This window comes from Passer domesticus, chromosome 1 (genome assembly GCF_036417665.1).
Source record: "Passer domesticus isolate bPasDom1 chromosome 1, bPasDom1.hap1, whole genome shotgun sequence".
Lineage (NCBI taxonomy): Eukaryota > Metazoa > Chordata > Aves > Passeriformes > Passeridae > Passer > Passer domesticus.
In genome coordinates this window covers 73,283,107-73,302,499 of record NC_087474.1, presented here as the reverse complement: position 1 = coordinate 73,302,499, position 19,393 = coordinate 73,283,107, and the positions used below count along the sequence as shown (strand labels likewise).

General features: G+C 41.6%; 1 protein-coding gene across 10 annotated transcripts in view; it reads left to right on the top strand.

The window, feature by feature from the left end:
- Positions 1 to 19,393, top strand: part of PHACTR1 (phosphatase and actin regulator 1) — a 300,542-nt gene that overhangs the window by 265,871 nt on the left and 15,278 nt on the right. For all 10 annotated transcript variants that reach the window (XR_010364616.1, XM_064424383.1, XM_064424373.1 and 7 more), the window contains 2 exons: positions 12,968 to 13,023; positions 17,822 to 17,883. Coding sequence is in view for 9 of the 10 variants with exons in the window: in XM_064424383.1 (XP_064280453.1) it covers positions 12,968 to 13,023; positions 17,822 to 17,883 (118 nt within the window). In the remaining variant the exon portion in view is untranslated. The remainder of the gene's footprint in view (positions 1 to 12,967; positions 13,024 to 17,821; positions 17,884 to 19,393) is intronic.

Sequence of the window (19,393 nt, the reverse complement as noted above, 5' to 3'; positions counted from 1 at the left end):
GTCTCAGACTTCTCCAAATCCTGCTTCCCTTCACTCTCTGCAGCCTAAGGTTTCTATGAATATGTTTCATAAAGCTATTCTGCTGCAATGCTTGACTAATTTCTTCTGATTTGGGTTATTGCACAATGGCTTTGCCAGCACAGACAATTTAGCCAGGTCACAAGCTTTGACAAATGCCTGTCTATGACATGTAGACTGTAAGAGTCTCTAGCTTACTTCAGTCCCAAGAGAGTGTGGGATTAGCTCTTGTGACCAAACTCCTTGTGTTCTGCTCTATGGAAAAAGTTAACAGGACTCAGTTTTTAAGCAAGAACATCTCACAGACATGCTGCATTCACAAGGAAATTGACTCCAGACTCCCAACTTCCTTCAACAAGCATTTCTTAGCCCTGCACTTCCCCATCCCCTCTGTCCATCTCTGCCACAGCAAAAAAAAAAAAAAAGAGCCCCAGTTTGCCTTCCAAGAGTTCAGTGTCCCTGCACCCTCACATAGTTTTTTTCTGCTTTTCTAACTATCTGAAGCAAAACCTTAAGATCTGCCTTCAACAGTTTCTGTCTGTGGGTGAATCCAGAGGAGACAATCAGCAAATTTTTATTCTTCCTCACTTTGGGGAATTGGGAGCTTGGTCCTCTCACAAACATCCCAGACAGCATGCAATGGTGCTATACAGCAGCAGGGATCTCCAGTAATGCATTGTACAGGAGTGTTCTGATGTCTCTAAAGAAGAAAACCGTGTGGAAGTGTGTATTTAATGTACATTTTGCTAAAAACACTGCTCAGAGGAGTTTGAAAAGCTGACAGAGTGTAGTAGTTGTGAGATATTCCCCCCCTCCATGCTCCTTAGCAGCTGGTGTTCATTAGCTGGTCTCAGCAGAGCAAAGTTGTTATTAGCATTAGATAATCTCCAGTCATAAGAGTAGGCTTACCACCCAATAAACTATAGGCTACAGATGTAAATTCAGTCTGCCTGTAAAGCAAAACACAAGTCCTCATGGCTGTGGCCATTGGGGCTGGAAGGAGGGCCTAAGAGGGTGTATCCTTTTAGTTCTGCTTAATGTGGATGAATGAGAAATTGCATGTTTTAAACTAATAAAGAAGTTGAGCAGAACTGGGAAGCAGTCACTGTGACTGTTTGCCCAGGCTATGCTAGCCAGGATGTTTTAGTCCAATCTGCAGCCTCTCATAGCAGTAGGTGCAGTTTCCAGCTTTACGAACACTTGGTGCATCATCAGTAAATATTCAGAAGGGATTTTGTCAGGGTGACTGTGATGATTTCCTTTGCTGCCTTTTTCCAAGCCCCCTGTCCTTGCCATCACTGCAGCTAGGTATGCAGAAAGCAAGTGTATGCCACAAAACCAGGGCAATGAATGCCCAGGACAGAGGTATTTCAGTCTTGGCATTTAAGTGTGCCCTGCAGGGAAATCCAGGCTTCTCCTATGGCATGTCAGCAGCCATGAACAAACATACTGTGCTCAGCTTGAGTACAAAGTATTTTAAATATTAATTCTCTTCAGCCTTTCTGCCTGAATGCCAGCTGCAAAGCTATGCAGTAAGGAGCTCAAAAAACAGTCACCAATGTAAGGCAGTCTTTCTTTAGAGGGCAAAAAATGTGGACTTTGATAGCACCCTCGTTTGAAATATCACAGGGAAGATGTCTACAACACTTTCCCAATGAGATTTAAAAAGTGAAGTGTCTGAAGTGTAAAGGAAAAGTTATTCTTTAGGTCAACAGAGCCAGGAATAGTTTTCTCTCCTGTTTTATATAAGGAAGACATAATTGGGCATTCCCTCCCTCTCCATAGTTCAACATCACCTCTAGCTAGTGAAAAAAAATAATGTAAAGAATACCGGTATCACCCCAGCAGCTAGATTGTGGTAATGAGGCAGGTTTTCACATTGATGGAGTGCCAGGTGGAACAGGGGGATGTACAGGCACCTGACAGTAGTCAGAAAAGTGAACGTGGAGAAACTGCAGTAGGGGCTGAACTGAGCTCTCAAAACTTGAGGGAGAAAATGTAAAAAAGCAGAAGTCACACTATGCAGGACAAAAAGAAAGGCTGCAGCCTGCTCAACATACCACAGAGGGTTTGAAGGTCCCTCTGGAAGTCTTTTGTTTCACAAGGGGGGGGTTGTTTATTTTGAACTTAAGTGTATTTGCCTGGAAATGGGATCTTTGTTATTTTGGAGATTATTGATTCCCGCTGCTAATTCCCTATTTGATGTGATAAACCTCTTTATAGCATTCCATTTGTTTTGCTGTGGAAATATGTACAAAGCAACAACAGAAAAAAAGCTTACCACTTTGTAGTTTAAATTTAGCCTCCAGGTAATTATGTGTATCTCAGTAAGTTCAAGAAAAGAAAAGGCAGATGGGACAAGAATTCTCCTGGGTAAAAAATATTTTGTCATGCTTTTAGGCCACTAGATTTGAACCTAAAGGTGATGATATAACTGTGGAATAATTATATCTAATATCTTTTCAAAATACAAATATGCAGTTTCCTAAGGCATGGGTTTTTTTATTTTATCCAAGTAAAATAATTTCATCTGTGTTTCTTTTTAAAGCTAGACGTTCTTGCTATTTTCTGTCTCTGGTGCTGCATGTTTTCATTGATGTTCCATGAAATGCTAGGATTTTTTAAAAAATTCTTTCTGACCTTTGCTAATGCGTGGAGGCAGAAGTAGGCTCTGGCAGTGAAGGTGTTAAATACACACCAGCTGGGAATTTGTACAATGGGCAAATCTGTGGATAGGGTGGTGAAACACAACATTCTCTAGAAAGATAAGACATTATTATGCAGTTGATTATGCAGATACAAAAGAATCAATGTCGTAAAACGTGCAAAGACCTGGTCTGACAAGCAGGTATCCCCTTAAATGGTGAGGAATGACCAAGGCACCTGCACTGAAGTTTGCAACACAGATGCTGGGGAGAGTTCTCATTGTAATCCACCTCAGTAGATTTGTGTTTGGAAATGCTGTAGCAGTTATTGGAAGGAAAATTGTGTCTACTGGACTTGGCTGAATAGTGGATTTTTTTGCATTTGGTACTCAAATGGAACAAAATAATTAACAAGTGGAGCAGGGAAAATTGACTAAAAATAGCAAGTACAGGCATCATTAGTTTTTTTATTACGCACTGAAAACTAGCATTTCAGGTCAGAATTAAATATTGTCTAGTTCATTTTTAATACTTTTAAAATTTTATTGTTTTGGATAAAGGTGTATCTAGTGAGTTGGTTTTTTTCAGCTGAAACTACTCACTAAGTTTGACCTAACCTTGCAGATAGTTTCTGACCTTCTAGAACTCAATTTTCCAGCAATTTTACTTTGTCACAAACATTTCAGCCGGTCCTAATTCTTAACCTTCAAGTGAAAATTTTAGGCACAGCCCTTTGCAAAAACTTACTACTATTTATCACCTGCCTTTCAGCAAGTCTGGGGATCTGAAATCCCACAATCTGGGGAACTGAAATTCCTCTGTCACAAAATAGTTAATTGCTCTTAAAGCTCTCAAATTTGTTTACTTCCAGGAATTTTCCACTTCAGTAACAAGAAAAAGTATAGGCACCATGCTATTTCCTATGCATCTTTTCTACTAGAAACTGAATTATTGTGGTTTTGAATTGCTAACACTGCCAACTTCTGTTATAAAAGAGTTTAGAGTTCCCATATTGTGGCTGTTCCAGGTCACTGACTATTTTAGCTTTTGATTCATTTAGCAGAAAGTGTGTGAGTTGCCTTTTTTTTTTTACATTACCAGTGTAAAGTGCCCTCTTAGAGATGAATTTTACTCTTGCACTATTATTCATTTGCCTTTCTTCATGCTGGCACTGGTAAAATGGTCTACAACAAGCTAATGTGATCAAGGGGTATATGTGATACAGGCTGAGAGAAGAGAAGCCTGGAGAAGAGAAGGCCCCAGGAAAACCTTAGAGCAGCCCTACATTGCTGAAATGGGCTTCTCAAGAGAGATGGACAGAGGCTTTTTACAAGAGTATGTAAAAAGTGGGGACAAGGAGGGATGGCTTTACACTGAAAGACAGCGGGTTTGGATAAAATATTAGTAAGAAATTCTTTTCTGTGAGGCTAGTGAGACACTGGAACAGGTTGCCCAGAGAAGCTGGGGTACTCTTGTCCCTGGAAGCGTTCAAGGTCAGGTTGAATGGGGCTTTGAGGAACCTGGTCTAGTGGAAGGTGTTCCTGCCTGTGGCAGGGAGGTTGGAACTAGATAATCATTAAGGTTCTTTCCAACCTAAACCATTCTATGATAATTACTCTCTCTGTACTTTGAGTGGTCTGTAGCTGCTGTAGTAACAGACGAGACTCTATTGAGTTGGCTGTGTATATATGTTGAGATTGACATCAGCTTGCTGCTGAAGCTCTCCATCCAGATTTTCTTCCTTAAAATAAATAGCTTTTTGCATTTTGGATAGAGATTTTCCATGATGGTCACAAATTACTTTGCTGCCAAGCAAAGTTGGTTTATTTGTTTACATATTTTAAATGTCCCTGGTTTGATATTTTAGGCGTACAGTTGTGTTAATACACATATGAATAAGAAGATAAGGTGCTGCTGCATTTTTTATTTAAAAAATCCATACTGGAAGTGCTAGAAGTGCAACATACCTGCTAATGCACAGGTCATGTCAGTCACTGTGGTCACAGAGGCCCATCAGGGGGTCTGATCTTCTGGCTAACTAAAGATAGGGAAGATGGTTCCTCCATTGTGTGTTTCAGCCCTCAGGTAGCAGCTGCTTCTCAGGGAAGATTGCATTTAAGTTTGTGGCAGCAGATTTCTCAGAAGAGGATCCTTAGGTGAGAGTGTTGCTAGGAAAGATCACCTAGGCTTTAAAAGGTGAAGAGCTTTGGAGAGTGGGGCTGTACTTTCATTGTCACCCCTCAGCCTCCCTCCATGTTTTCTTCCCTGGTCCCACAGAACTTCTTCCCACCTAAAGCATTGCATTTTGTCTCCATCCCAAGGCCATGCCACATACACAGAGGAATAACTGCTTTTTTCCTATATCAAGTATGTTCCAACATCCAAGCTTCCCTGAGCATCCTAAGCCAGGGTGGGGGAAATTACAACAGAGAAGGGGATTCTGCTCTTCTGGCTCATACTTGGAGATGGCTTTGCTTTTAAGAGTGTAACTAACTTTTATTCACTGCTGTAAGTCTGTTTGTTCACAGAGACAAAGCAATATTACTGTAGAGAGATTGTAAAACAAACCATCCAATAATGCCCATAGACAGCAAGCATATCTGTTCAGATCAGATTGATTATTTCTGGTGCCGTTTTACTCAAGTCATTCACAGATTGACCTTGAACTGTGAATTATGATATCTGTAGCTTTGTAAAATCAGCTTCTAATTCAATATTATCACATTTGGTGAAGCAAGTGTCTTCTCATAATGCTGTATAGACAACAGAAGGACAATCACTAACATTTTAGAACATTTTTTTCTCTATTACAATGGGTCCTAACATCCATCTGTTTTTTCTGGCATGCTTTAGATTTTAAACCAGCATTTAGTACATTTTTCACTCTGGATTTCTAGTACTTAAAAATATCCCATTTTTATTGTTCCAAAAATACTTTCTTGAATTAGATACATAATAAATTGAAAAAGATTGTTCTTTGTTTCCTACTGCAGTTGTTGGATATTTTGTTCTTGGGACTAGGGAAAAGAGATTTGAGAAGTAATGCTGCAAAGCTTGTGTGGTATAACTGTCTTAATTCAGCTGTGCCTTTTTTTTTTTCATCATTTAAACTTATATGATCATATTTTATGTGAACAGCCAGCATTTGGCTGAGAGCTTTGTTAATGGAACAGCACAGTAATTAAATGGAGGAAGCTCCATTTTAGAGGTTGAGGTGTGAGGCATCGTCTCACAATGTTCCACCAACCAGTAGGCATCTCCCAGTTAGTATTATTGAACATGGGGACAAAATCTGGATTTGCGTGTCTATCACTGCTTGGCATTATCTTTAGAAAAGAAATGAAGTCATTCCCTGGGAAAATGCAGGTGTCTGCATTATTATAGTAGTCTAATGGAAGAGTGATGACCTGGGTATGTCATTATCCACAGTGTTTCTAGTCAGAGTTATAGGGCTATCCAGTCATTGCTTCATTTCTTTTAATGAAATACAGAGTTCATGGCCCAAAATATTTCTGATTTATTTGGGTATTTTAAAGAAATTTGTTCCATATATGATGAACAAGATTTTAACCTTATGTAAACATAATGAATTGTCAAAATCTACATTTTGAATATAATATTCTTTTCCCAGGAGACCTACTCTGGGCAGGCAGTTCTTTCTCAGGAATCTTGTAACTTTCCAAAGAATAAATCAAAATCATAATAATTCAATCCCTCAGTGAGCTGAACCAGAAAAAATGGCATCATTTGAGTCATGACTCAAGAATAGATTCACATGATCTAAAGAATGGGAAAACAAATTGGTCAGTTGTAAGAGTTTTAAACAAAGAGCCAGCTTGGTTATATTTCTCACTATACACAGATGCTTGAGCAAGCATAAAATTTGCTGATTAGTTTTCCCAAAAATCCTCACTGCAATCTAGACTAATCGGAGCTTTAAAGTCTATATTGAAGCTGTTTCTCAACACAAAATCAAGTCTGGGATAAGGATAATTTTGGGGGTTAGTAAATGACTGCTTAGAGCCTGAATTAAAGTCTGAATAATTTCAGTTGTAAATCTGATTTTCTTCTAGAACCCAGCTGGAAACACAACTGCAGATGTGTTACGGGAAATATAATTGGGTTGGCTCGCATTCCAGATTGTTCTGTACTTCTTGCAGTGCACTAATGCTGAGCAAAAGCATTGCCTCTCTCCCCAGGGTTATGGGACTGTTGTACCTATCGTGGATCAAATGTCAAGGGAACACAATCAAAAGTCCAGGGAGCACACTGGGATACTAAGGCAGAAGTAGTATCTTGCCAGTAAGGCACCATCAGAAAGCACTTTTATCTTCAACTGATACTTAGCAGTTTTTTAGACTTTCACCAAAAGCCAACACTTCCTACCAAAATTGTCTAACTGGTTCTCTGCTAAACCATCCCAGTGGTGCTTCATCCGTTTTCCTAGGGATGAACAGGCATCTCTGCCCACGCTGGTCTGCTTTAGTCATTGCCACAGGCTACTTTATAGCTGCAGAAGCATCACCATCTCCCAGAGGCTGCATATTTTAAATCAACAGGGAAGTGGAGAGCAGTCATTACATGATAACTGAATCGTGGCAAACACTCCTTATGGTTTTATTGCCCTAATTTCTCAGGAAAAGGAGTTATAAAGTATATTATCATGACTGATACCAGGAGACTTGTCATGCTTACCTGTGAGTGAGCTTAAAGAAAGTAATAATCCTACAGATTAGCAGACATCTTAATGGAGTCTAGTACAAGAATTTTATTGGTATAAAACTGTTACACTTGCTTCTTTGCGTAGGGATTTTCTATTTAATATGCCCTCAGTTTATTCACTCATTGATAAAACTGCATTTAATCCCATTTTATAAATCCTGTTTAGGAGAATGATAGTCCTCTGTAGACTCTACAGTCAAGCTGGCAAAATCTGAGCTGTCACTGCAGAGAGAGTGAACTTCCAGGCTTACAATGAGATTTTTTGCTCATTGTGCAGTGATGTAAGGAAAGGAGCCCTCTGCTAGCAGTTAACTGGTAGCAGTTAACTAGTAGAAACAAATACAAGATTTTCTTCTCTTCTGTTTTTTTCTGAACTTTCTGTACATGGCATGGGAGTGCAAAGAGCCCCTAACAGCCTTTACTTGGTCAATTCTGCTTTGCTGTCAGCAGCATTATTATTATTGAGAAAGGCAAGGTAAATTAAGACTTTACTGAGATTGAATTTTCCTCATGTGGAATTATTTTGCTGATGTAAATCAGCGCAGTTCTGCTGGATTCAGTCATGCTCATTTATGTCAAATAGAGAGCAACGTGACAAGTATTTCTTTGTAGCAGCTGGCTTCTCATGTGCCCAGCTCAGATTTACTGCTCTGTTAGAGCAGTGTCTAGGGTAGTATGAGCCCAGTTGCTGCTGATTAAGGATATTTGCACATACGGAATAAAATCAGGAGTTGCTCCAGAGCTCATGCCCCACTGTGTTCAGAAGTTATTTTACATCAGGGTGACTTAAGTCATGAGGAACAACTGTGTGAGCATGACTTGGCTCAGAGATCCTTGGGGATATTCTGGACATCTCACCATCCTACTGTGTGCCCTTTCGTGTCCACCAGTCCTGTTCATGGGTCCCACACACCAGATGTCACCATTCAAGCACTGGAGAGCTGCTAAATTCTGCCTTTCGTGTCTGCAAACACTCACAGTTAATAAGCCTGGCAAGTGTGTGGGGAATCATTTTCCAGCAAGCCCTGTGTTATATCCAGCCATTATACTTGCGTGTGACCCCACACTAGGCTCTTAAAACCTCTTGTCCTCTGGGCAGAGTCAAAGATGAATTTCTGGTACACAGAAAACACACATCCCACATCATCCTGTTCACACAACAGCAAGCTGGATGGCATGAACCAGCTTTTCTTGGAGCTCATCCACAGCAAAACAAGAGATCAAGGAGAGAAAACCCATGGCTCCTGGTAGGGGACAGCCTAGGCAGCCAGGAGCATCGCACCTCAAAGGTGCTGCCAGACAAAAAGGCTGCAAAAATCTCAGCCAAGGCCCCACAACGGGTTGGCTGCTGGCCTGAGAGCCCTCGGGGAGCGGCCACACTGCAGAGCAGAGTAAGCCTCACTGTGTACTTCATTTAAGTGTTTTGTCGTGCCCAAGGAGATGTTTTTCCTTTTATTGCTCCTGCAGAACATTGACACATGGAGCAGAAACTTTTCATTCTGAGTTCTCAGTTTGCTAGGGAGGGTCCAAACAGTAGCATCCATCAGTGAAAATGCTGCCTTTCTTTCCTGTTGGTCCCTGAGGAGATTGCACCCACACCAGCCAACATTTTAGATCTACAGCAACTGATTTTGCCTGATTGTTCCTTCTGGCCCCAAACTCCCACTTATCTGCCATAATGTGACCAGCCCAGCCCAGAGCAAATTCAAACCAAACAAACAAGAAAGAAAATAAAAACACCCAAAAAAATAAGCCTCACTACACTGTCCTTAAGAAGAACTGCTCAGCTCTTATTGTCTAGCACACGGAGCGTGATGCATTTGATCATGCAAAGAATTAATTCAGAAAATTGGTCTGCTGTCAAGTTTATCTTTGTAAATGTGAGCAGTTTTTACTGACAAACTCATTTGGATATTATTTTTTCAGTGAAATCCCAGCAAAGCTTTCCTTATGTCACCATAAATCTTAGGAAGCTTTCCTTTGTAGCAAAACCTTTGTCACAGTATATTTGCAAAACTGTTGTAATCAATATTGCAGAAATGTATGAAGCATAAACCAAGCAATACATTGTAAAGCACAAATTACAAAACACTTTCCTGTCCTCTTGAATGCCTAAAGCATATTGCAAGACTGTATGGATGGCACCATGAAGCTCAGGCATGAACATTTGAACACATGAACATTTTAAATACAGAAAGTGCTGTTACAGGTGGTTACTTGTTGAGGTCTGTCTCCCCTGTTCCTTGGTTAGACACCTGCACTTGCTTAGTTTGATGAAATAGCCGGAGTTACCTTTCTGATCAACAGCAGCACCACGCATCTCCCTCCATCCTTGCAGTTCGCACGAGCAGATCCGTTCTTTGCTATGGCACCAGGTTCCTTCCTCACTCCATTTTCTCCCATTTATTCTGATTGTGCTGCTAATGAGACACCTTTTTCCTGACCTGTGGCCTCCTGACTGCCTCATGCAGCCCCTGTGATGTTAAATTAAATAAGGCACAGCAGCAAGCAAGCAATCAAACTACTTGAGTCAACCTGTGCAAGCTATGTGGGCTTCATTAACAACTTTTTATTCTGGGCAGGACAGGAAGGAAGGCAGAAGAGGGGAGCTGTCATCACTGATGTTTGCCAAGGTCAGAGCTCTATGCTAGAGATGGTTTACTGAAAGTAAATGTGGAAGAAAAAACCTGTGTCTTTGCAGCCATAGTAATAAAGCAAGAGCTGCTTATGTTTCTTGATTTACATTAACTAGTATCAAGGTTTTCAAAGATTAACAGAAACATTAACAGCTGTTCAACATCTGGCAAGCCTAGAAATTAGGCAGAAAGAAACAAGAGCTAAAACGGTGCTGTTCTGAGGAGCTGGTGGAGGTGTTTGTAAAGCCCCAATTGTGTGGGGGCAGAAGTCACTGTAACAGTATAAGAAGGAATTAAATGAGCAAGAGACCATGAAAAGAGATAATTAGGAGAGCTTGGAAGGGAAGGGCTGTGGAAGGGGCTGGGTTCATTTGAAGAGCTTATCAAGGAGGGACTTAAAATGAAGGAGCAGGAGCAGGTTCAGTCAGTCCCAAAGGATGATGGAAATGGGAATGTAACAGCAGTTCATGGAGATGAAAGCAGACACTGGTACTGGAGGCCAGGAAAATCCACGGCTTTCTATTCATGACCTTCTTCATCCTCTACTGCTGCTTTACTACTTGCACTGTAAGGACTAATTAAGATTTTGTTCCACTACAAGAATACCTTAGCTTTTCCTACTGCCTAAATCACATTATTAGAAACTTGGGATTATAAAACTCCAGAACTGATTGCTAATCCATGAATGAATCTATCCAAAGTGGCATGGCTTTTCCTGCTGTGCATCACTTAAAAGTGGCAGTCACCATTTAGGCAGGAGCACTCTGCAAAGGGTGGATAATGGGATCCACAAAGTAATTTGACTCTTGATGGAGAACACGGGTATCCTCATCTGGCTTTCACTTGGAGCCCTACCAGTCAGTGTGGGGAGGAATCCCATGGTCTATAGGTCCTGGGCAGCACAGGAGTAGAGGGTGCAGATAACAACAAGGACATACTTGGAGGAAATCTTTGTCTTCTTGTGTGGAAGCAATGCCATGGTAACATGCAGTGAAAGTTTAAATGCATCTACTTCATGGCAGGTACCTCACTAAACACATGGAAGATGTGATCCTTGCTGTAAATCAGTTCTGTAGGTAGATAAAACTTCTGCCTTCTGTTAGAAAAGTCCTAGTGTGAACTGTTTGTGACACAACAGTTATCTGAGTCCTTCAATCTCTGTTTTCTTGGAAACGGGAGGACTTTTGGGGAGGGTTTTTTTCTTTCTCTTTTTACTATAATGTTTGTTTCTGTAGAAGCCATCCACGTGCTGGATGGCTGGAGTTCATCCTGAGCATCCCTTTGATGCATCCTTTTGAAAAGCAACATGGCATGGGGGATTAAAAACATTTATAGGACAGTTCCTGCAGACACATGTGGTGGGGCTAAAAGTGGCAACTTCTTCTTTTTTTCTCATGTGATGCTAGAAATTGTTTTAATTGCTTCACAGTCCTAAGGCGAAGTCTCCCATTAGCAACAGCTACTGTATCTTAAAGGTGGTAATGGCAAGCACTTGAATAGCATTTCTGTCTTCAAAGTACTTTGCAGACATTCTTTACTTCTGAATTAAGGACCAGTTTCTGTCCCTTTTAACACTTTGCTAATGAGATAAATCTTCAGTCTGCTATGAGAAAGGGACAAAGCTCCTGACTCCAAATTCTACACTAAAATATGGCTGTGTTCTGCTGGTTTGTTTCAATGGTGTAAAGTGCTCCCAAAGGACATATGGCTGATATCACCTCTGCTGATGGAAATCTTCAGGCTGTAAAATCAGGTGCCTGTAAAGCTTCTGCCTTCAAACAGCTGGTGTGGGAGGTGGGCTCCTACCTAGTGCTTGTTCACAGTGCCCTGTGCTCTGCACACAGGCTGAGGGGCAGGGGTCTTGAACTGGCACACACATGAGCTCCTGGCCCTGGAGAAGGCTGGAGATGCATGTGCACCAACAGCTTAGCCCCTGTGTGGTGAGGAGCCAATGTCAGACATCTCTCATCCAGCCTTGCAGAGCCAGCTCCATTTCAGGGAGCTGCTGTGCCCAGGGTCAGGAGGACATTCATTGCAGAAGATGAAGCCATGCAGCATTGTTATCATTTCCTGTCAGTGCCCATTAACCATTAACTCACCGGGAAGCTGGTCCAGTTGACAGAGATTGTGGTCCCCAAGTTGGAAACGTCTCTGAGTGACCAAGTCTGAAGGAAGAGAAGGCTCTGTCGTGTCATTGGTATCATTGACAAAACACCCATTGACTTGGATAAAAGTATGAGGATGCCCAACAGTGCTGAATTCTGATGTCATCTCTCTGGTTCACTTTGTTTTGCAAAGACCCTTTTGTGCTTGCTCTGTATTCTGAATATTCAGGTCATTCCTATGTACAGAGCCCCCATTTGTAATGAGATTGTGTGGTTTGTTGACCCTATTACAGACAGATTGACTAGCAAGTCACACTGATCCTTCAATGTAGGATTTAATAAAAGCCACAAGAGGAGGAGGAGGGTTGCTATTGTTCTGCCCTCAGTGCTGCCAAAGAGTCCCTTGTTTTTTCTGTGTCTGTGTGTTCAAACACTGTGTGAACCAACGGGGCGCAGTCAGGAGGCTGGCGAGAGGGCAGCGAGAGGGTTAGCTGGATCCTAGCTAGAAATACTTGTGCAAGTCAGGAAGAAGGCATGGAGGGAAGGAAATTAAGTGAAGACATCTGTGTGGCTTAGCTTTCAGCAGCTCTGCCTGGGGTAAGGGTGGGAGAGTCATGCCTAAGATGACATAACATATTTTGTCTTTCGTGGGTTGGAAACAGAGGAAACTGCAAAAGCGAAGCATGGTGTGTGTCACGCATGGTCCAGGCATACCAAGTACATAATGGAGCAGTGTCAGTGCTTTCTGTTCTGCCTTTCACACCCCAAAGTGACTCTTCAAGGCAGAGAACTGAGGAGAATATGATATGGTCCAAAAACTGATCTTGGACTTTTTTCGCAGACGACTGAGCCAGAGGCCAACTGCTGAAGAATTGGAGCAGAGGAACATACTGAAACGTAAGTCCTGATTTAGCTGACATTTAACCTGAAGCCAGACAATTTGGGTTAAATTTCATATACATTTGGTGGTTTTTATAAACATCAACTATTCTCTGTAAGCATCACTGATAATAATTAAAAATAATAAAGGGCATCGTAAGTGCAAATAAGCGTGGAAGTCTGTAATAACATCTAGATCTGCAGAAATAGTTCTTTCAAATCAGAGTCAGTAAATTTACAAGAATAAACAACCTAAGGGGAAAAAAATCCCAGGTCTTGAATGACATTCCAGACAGGGGGTCAGACATCCTGAAAAGCCTCCTTTGTGCAGCACTTATATAGATGAGCATCCCATTGTAAGTAAGTAAAGATATTTGGGCATAGCTCAATTAGCTTTCCTAAAAATCTGCACAGCAATCTGTGCTAACTGGAGCCTTTATTCAATTTAAAAAAGAATCCAGTGTGACTCAAGGTTATTCCCCTCAAACTCTCCCTTTAAATCAGCCAAAAATTTGCTGGTAGATCCTCAGCCTGTGTTATTTTAAAGGGACAAAATACCACTCAGAAATCCTGAACCAAGTTAGAAGATACATTGCCACTGACTTCAAGGGAAACTGGACTGAGTCCAACTTTCATAACCTCATTAATGAGCAGGAAGAAAATTACAGTTTCTTTACTTGCATGGAAGTGTTTTGAATATTAAAAACAAAAAAAAAGCTGTTTATCTAATTGTTGTTATTTTGGAAACAGGAAAAAAAACTCAACAAGTTCTTCCCCTTTTAAGTTAGTAAATGAATATTTCCAGGAAAATTTTTTAAAATTACTACAGAAAAAAGTATTCCAAAATGGTATCTTGTACATAATGTCTCTTTAGGTAGGTCCATAATTCACCTTCTCTTGTTGGAATAGTTGCATTGTATAGAATCAAAAAAATGTGGTATCAGAAGATTAACTCGCTGAAAATCAGCAGAATTCGTTTTTTAAATACTTCAAAATCAAATTCTTAGCAGATTAATGATAGTGTTAGTGCCCAGCAGGGTCTTTTCATCTGTTGGTGTTATTACATGTGGCAGTCAGAGAGAGACAGAGATGCAAAGAGAAATGCACTGTGAATGCAAAGAGGAGAATAGACCAGACAGCAGAGCAGTGTGGGCAGCCCTGAGGCTGCTAGAACAGCCATTTGTTTGGGACCAGCCCTCTCTTAATACCTGTGCTCCTGCTGCTCCTAACTCCAGTGACGGCTGCTGGAGGAAGTCAGGGGCAGAACCTGGGGAAATACTTGGCACATCCAGCTGTGATTGTCTCACAGGGGCATAGCAGAACAGCTGGAGAAGGGAGGACCTGGGACGTGACTGATGTCAGGCTCAGGCACAGAGCGACAGAGGCCAATTTTCTGGCAGCTCGTGTTGTCGTCCTGGGACCTCTGAACAAAGACACGTCAGGCACCACATGGCACTGGTGCATGACCAGCAAACACTGCCCTGGCTTCTTGGGCACCTGCTTTGAACCAGCATCAGCAGAGAGCAGCATTTCCAACGCTGGGTGCCTTACAGACATTCCTAAAGGTCATGCTGCTGAGCACAGCAATCACAGAGCACTCTAAAGGTATCTTACATTTCAGAGGAGTTCCCCTTGAGTAACATCAGTTTCTTTTTTAATTGAATAAAGGCTCTTAAATGACATGGATGTTTGAAAATATTACCCTGATTCCAGAACCACATTGTATTTCCTAAATGGATTTTTTTTTAGCTTGCTTTAACACAAATCTACCCCAAACATGTGTGTCTTGGTAAATGAACAGCTTCCGAATTACAGGAAAGAGTAACGTGGTATTTCCAAGGCATTCCAACTTTTGGTGAACCACAGCAGGAAAGAAAAAAATTAAATTTGTTACATAATTTAAAAAATAAAGCATAAACATATTCTATACTTAAACAAGTAAATATAAATATCTTCTGATTTGTACATCATTTTGTGTAATTTCTCTAGAATTCTGAGAAGGAGCATTATAATAAATATAATGGAGTGTAGAAAGAGACTCAGGAAGTGCTAATAAAAAGACTATAAATTCTCTGCATAGGCAAGTCAAGCAATTTGTGAAAGCCCAGCCCAGAGCCGGCACAAACACGAAAGAAAAGCTACCACACTCTCAAGTAGACTAAACAGGATTTTCTCTGCAGTTAGAGCTGAAATCTCCCTGATGAAAATGTTGTGTCTGGTACCATGATGTTCCTGTTACACGTGTAACTGCGCTACTGCCCATGCTGATGGGAAAAAATTAGGCAAAATGGGGTTGGACAGCTGGTCTTTATATATTAATTGAATGCTTCCTAGGTCTGTGCTACTGCAATAATTATGAGTTATCTTTACAAGGGCAAAGCATCCATTGCAAGTTCTGCAACTTGCTGATGGCAACAGTGAAATCACAGCAGCCACAGCAAGGAAACAGCAGAGACACCTGCTTCTTGTAGGGTCTCCTTCACTGAAGTATACCCCATTCACTGACTCATTTTTAGGTCAGGGGCATGTAGTGGGAAGAGTCCAGGCCTGCAGGGTTAGTCTGAAGACTAAAGAACACTTTGCAACTATACTTGCTGTCCAAGTATATAGGGAAAGATTCCTCGATCCCCCGTCATGCACCACCCCTGTGCCACTTCACAGGTGGGTACAAGTAATCAGTTGTCAACCTGGCACATTCAGGGTCATATAAATTCCTCACAAAAATTATGGTTAGGTGGTCTCTGAATGCCTCAAACTGTACTGGAGGACATTTCACACTGGCACAGAAATCAGGTGTGAAAATTGCACCTACATCACCCTGACACACAGGTTTAGAGAAACAGAGAATCTCCTGAACACCTAAGATAAATAAAGCATCAGTTCTTTAGCTTCACAAGATTGGCATGACTTAACTTCAAAGAAATAGGCTAAAACAAAGTCACTTTCTAGTTTTGAAGGAGAATATATTCCTGTTTTCCAGCTTTTACCTGCCTGAAGTCTTAAGCCTGCTTGGCTGTCTCTGAAAGTGGGTGGCTGGGCTGAGAGTGAGGGCAGGAGAAAAACATCAGATGCCAAGGACAAAAATGAGTAGCCATTACTAAGTTTTATACATAACTCCTTGGCTGCTTGCAGTTCTCCCTGACTCTGTGTGGATTCTATTTAGTTAGTGCTGTGTCTGAAAGCAAGCATTTGCAGGACCAACTCCTCCAAATTTGAGACATAAAGAGAAGAAAAAAATTGCTAGAGGATCAATTGCTAGAAGAGTATCCAGCCCAGTAGGAACAGAAACCATTGAAAGAGGAAAACTACATTTATCAGTGTAGGTACTCCAGTGATTGCTTAAAAAGACAGTTGTGACTCCTTGCTGTCTTGTGTTCTTTTTAGTCCCCTACTGGTTTCTTTCCTTCTGAAAATATAAGCAGTATTCTTGGTAAAATGGCACTTAAAGATCAGAAGTGTAGTGTGAAACATCATAACATTGACAGGTTCTTTGTCCACTTCAGTGGAGATTTCCCAGTCCTGCTGAAGTCAGTGAGCAGTTGTGATAGCACTGTCGGTCCTGGGCAGTGAGAAACCTGCTTTCCAACCTAGCCCTCCTCACCTTCTCAGAGGCGTCTGTGGGCTCTAAACCTTAGGTCTCATTCCTGTGTGGGGAAAGCTCCAGTTTTCTAGTGAGAGTGCTGGCTTGTGCTCTCACAGCTGAAGAAGCTGTGGCTGGTGGGTTGTTAGTGCTGCTCTGCAGGAGGTGCCTGCTCCATCTGCAGGACCAGCAGAGAGAAACATGGGATGCCCCCTTGAGTTTAGTGCAGTCCAAAGTTTAACGATTAAATCAAGGCACCTATCCTCAGCTGGCCTTTGAGGTCCAAAATGTCCCCTGCAGAGAGTTAATCCTCCCTCAGCTAGTCCTAGCTGAGCAAGAACTGGATCCCAGCAGGGGCACAGAGTACTTTCCGGAAAAGCTGATGAGTTGTGTTTGCTCTCACCTGTTATGTGCTGGCATGATGAAAATAAAGAGCATTTCAGCTATCAGTGAAGCAGTGGAGACAGATCCTAACTTATTGAGAAGCTGAGTACCTGGAAGCCTGGGATTTTAGTAACTTTTGGTAAAGGTGAATGCAAAGACAATGCATGACAGCCTGGTCCTAAGCTGAAGAAGAGTTAGTGTACTCAAATGTGATTGGGGAGAAGAGTTGAGGTACGCCCTGGTAAGAACTTGTAGCACATGATCTTTTGGCTTAATGTTGGAAGTTAATTGACCTAGGATGAGCTTTTGTGCTCCAGTGTGATACTTTGAAGGCTCATGATGGAAGAACACACCCTCCTCAACTCTGCTCATGCCATGGGAAGTTGCACGATTTGCCTGGCACCTCTGTTCCAAAGGGTTTTTTCTATTATCTCCAAAAAGTAGCTGCAAGAAATTATTCTGCAGAGGAAAAAAAATGCATGGATTTCTTTTCCAACCATTGACCTTGCAGAATCCAGCCCTATCGTAGCTGAGCCCCCTGAGGCCACCAGGCCTGTGGGCCAGGAGATAACATTTTTTGAAGAGCTGGCTTGCTGCCCAGCCCTTCTAGAAAGTGACACACACGAAGAGGTGCCAACACAGGGAAAGGAAGGAAGCTGTAGATGTGTTATGAAGCGTGTGAAGAAGCGCAGTAGCTACGGATCGAGGACGTTCACCAGCCCCAGAGGGACATACTGTGCATCAGAGAGGTCCTGAAACATTAATACACTTACTGATGGAAAGGCTTATTTTGTTGCAAATGGTGCATGCCTGATAAGTCCACAGTCTGAGATCCTTGTAAATCTTTTACAGCCCGGAATGAGCAAGAGGAGCAGGAGGAAAAACGAGAGATTAAGAGAAGATTAACACGTAAGGTGAGAAGCAACTTTGATCCTATTATGACACTGCTGTAACTTTCTCCCTACTGCACAGTTGTTTGTCTTTTTCCTTTTCTTCAGCACCATTTTCAAAAGTAGAGTGTGAAACAAGTCTTACCAAAAAATCTTTAAAAGAAATCAGCAATGTTGCAGGGTGTAAGTCCACAGAGAGCAAAGGAAACCACTTTGCAGGCTGCTGCTGGTAACATTTCAAACAGGAAAAAAGATCTAGTCTTCATAACTGAAGGAGTTTGGAACAGTGAAGGATAAAGATCAGCATTTACAAGGACCACTGCTTCTTGTAAATGTAATGGGTTCTGTAGCCATTACAGAAAGCAAAGTTAAAGCAATGCTGATTTGAAAATTCCACAAAAAAAAAAACTCATAAAACTGGAAGCTAAACATTTTCTGGAAAGGGAGGTTGTCAATTGAGGCATTTAAACTAAATAGAGACAAGCATTTATGAAAAAGCATATAGTGCAGAAAACAATCTTGTATTGGCAGGGAAGGACAAACAAAATAGCATCGCTTGATTCAAAAGTCATTTACTCTTAAAACTGAAGAACAATCATTTCAGATGTACCCATTCAGTTTTGCAGCTGGCATAAATGTCTACGGATGCCCAAACATACACAGTGAACAATCCATCCTGCTATTGCAGATTAACTTTCTTTCAGCACTGACATATTTCCTATCTCCAAGGGTAAAGAAAGCCCTCTAAAAACTCACATAGTTGTGAAGCAGCACCATTCCCTTTCTGTACAATTTTAGATGGCTTAGTTTTTTTGACCTATGTGATCACAGCTTTCATGGCATAAATAATAACAAGGAAAGGTCTCTAAGTATATGTGGAAAGGTTACATTCTGAGAACTGAATTGCTTTCTACCACAGTTAAAAATCTCATGCCTTATTCTCAGTTCATGTAAATAGGTAGAATTCTTGGTCACCAGTGCGGGGATACTGCTGTTGTCTGCAGGAGCTAGAGAGCCATAATATTGTTTGTAAAACACTTCTATTCCTCACCACGATGACAGGGATGATTTTGCATTCCCTCTTAGCACTGCCTGAAAGAAAAGATCCTAACTGCATTGCAGATGTTTCATGGGATTGAGGCTCTGAGCAAAGGCTGGAAATACCATTTTACCAGGCTTTCAATTTCCCTGTACGCTGAAGGGTAAACACGTGCAGGAATCCAGTGCAGAGCTTGATGCCATTTGAGAAGCAGCTGTTATAGATAAGAGCAAAGCTCCCCATGCCCAATGTGTCGCCTAAGAAGCGAGGGCTTGCTGATTGAGCCGGTGCCATCGCCACACGGTTCCCATCCTTGCCATCCTTTTCCTGTAGGAAAGGTGCAGAGCACAGGAATCATCTGTCACAGGCAGAGGCCACAGCTCAGCTAAAGCACCCAGGCTGCCACTGCTTCACATCAGTGTCTGCTCCCAAACCTCAGCAGTTTTCTGGGATATTTCTTGCTTTGTCTTGTTTGAACTTTTATGTAGGAACAAC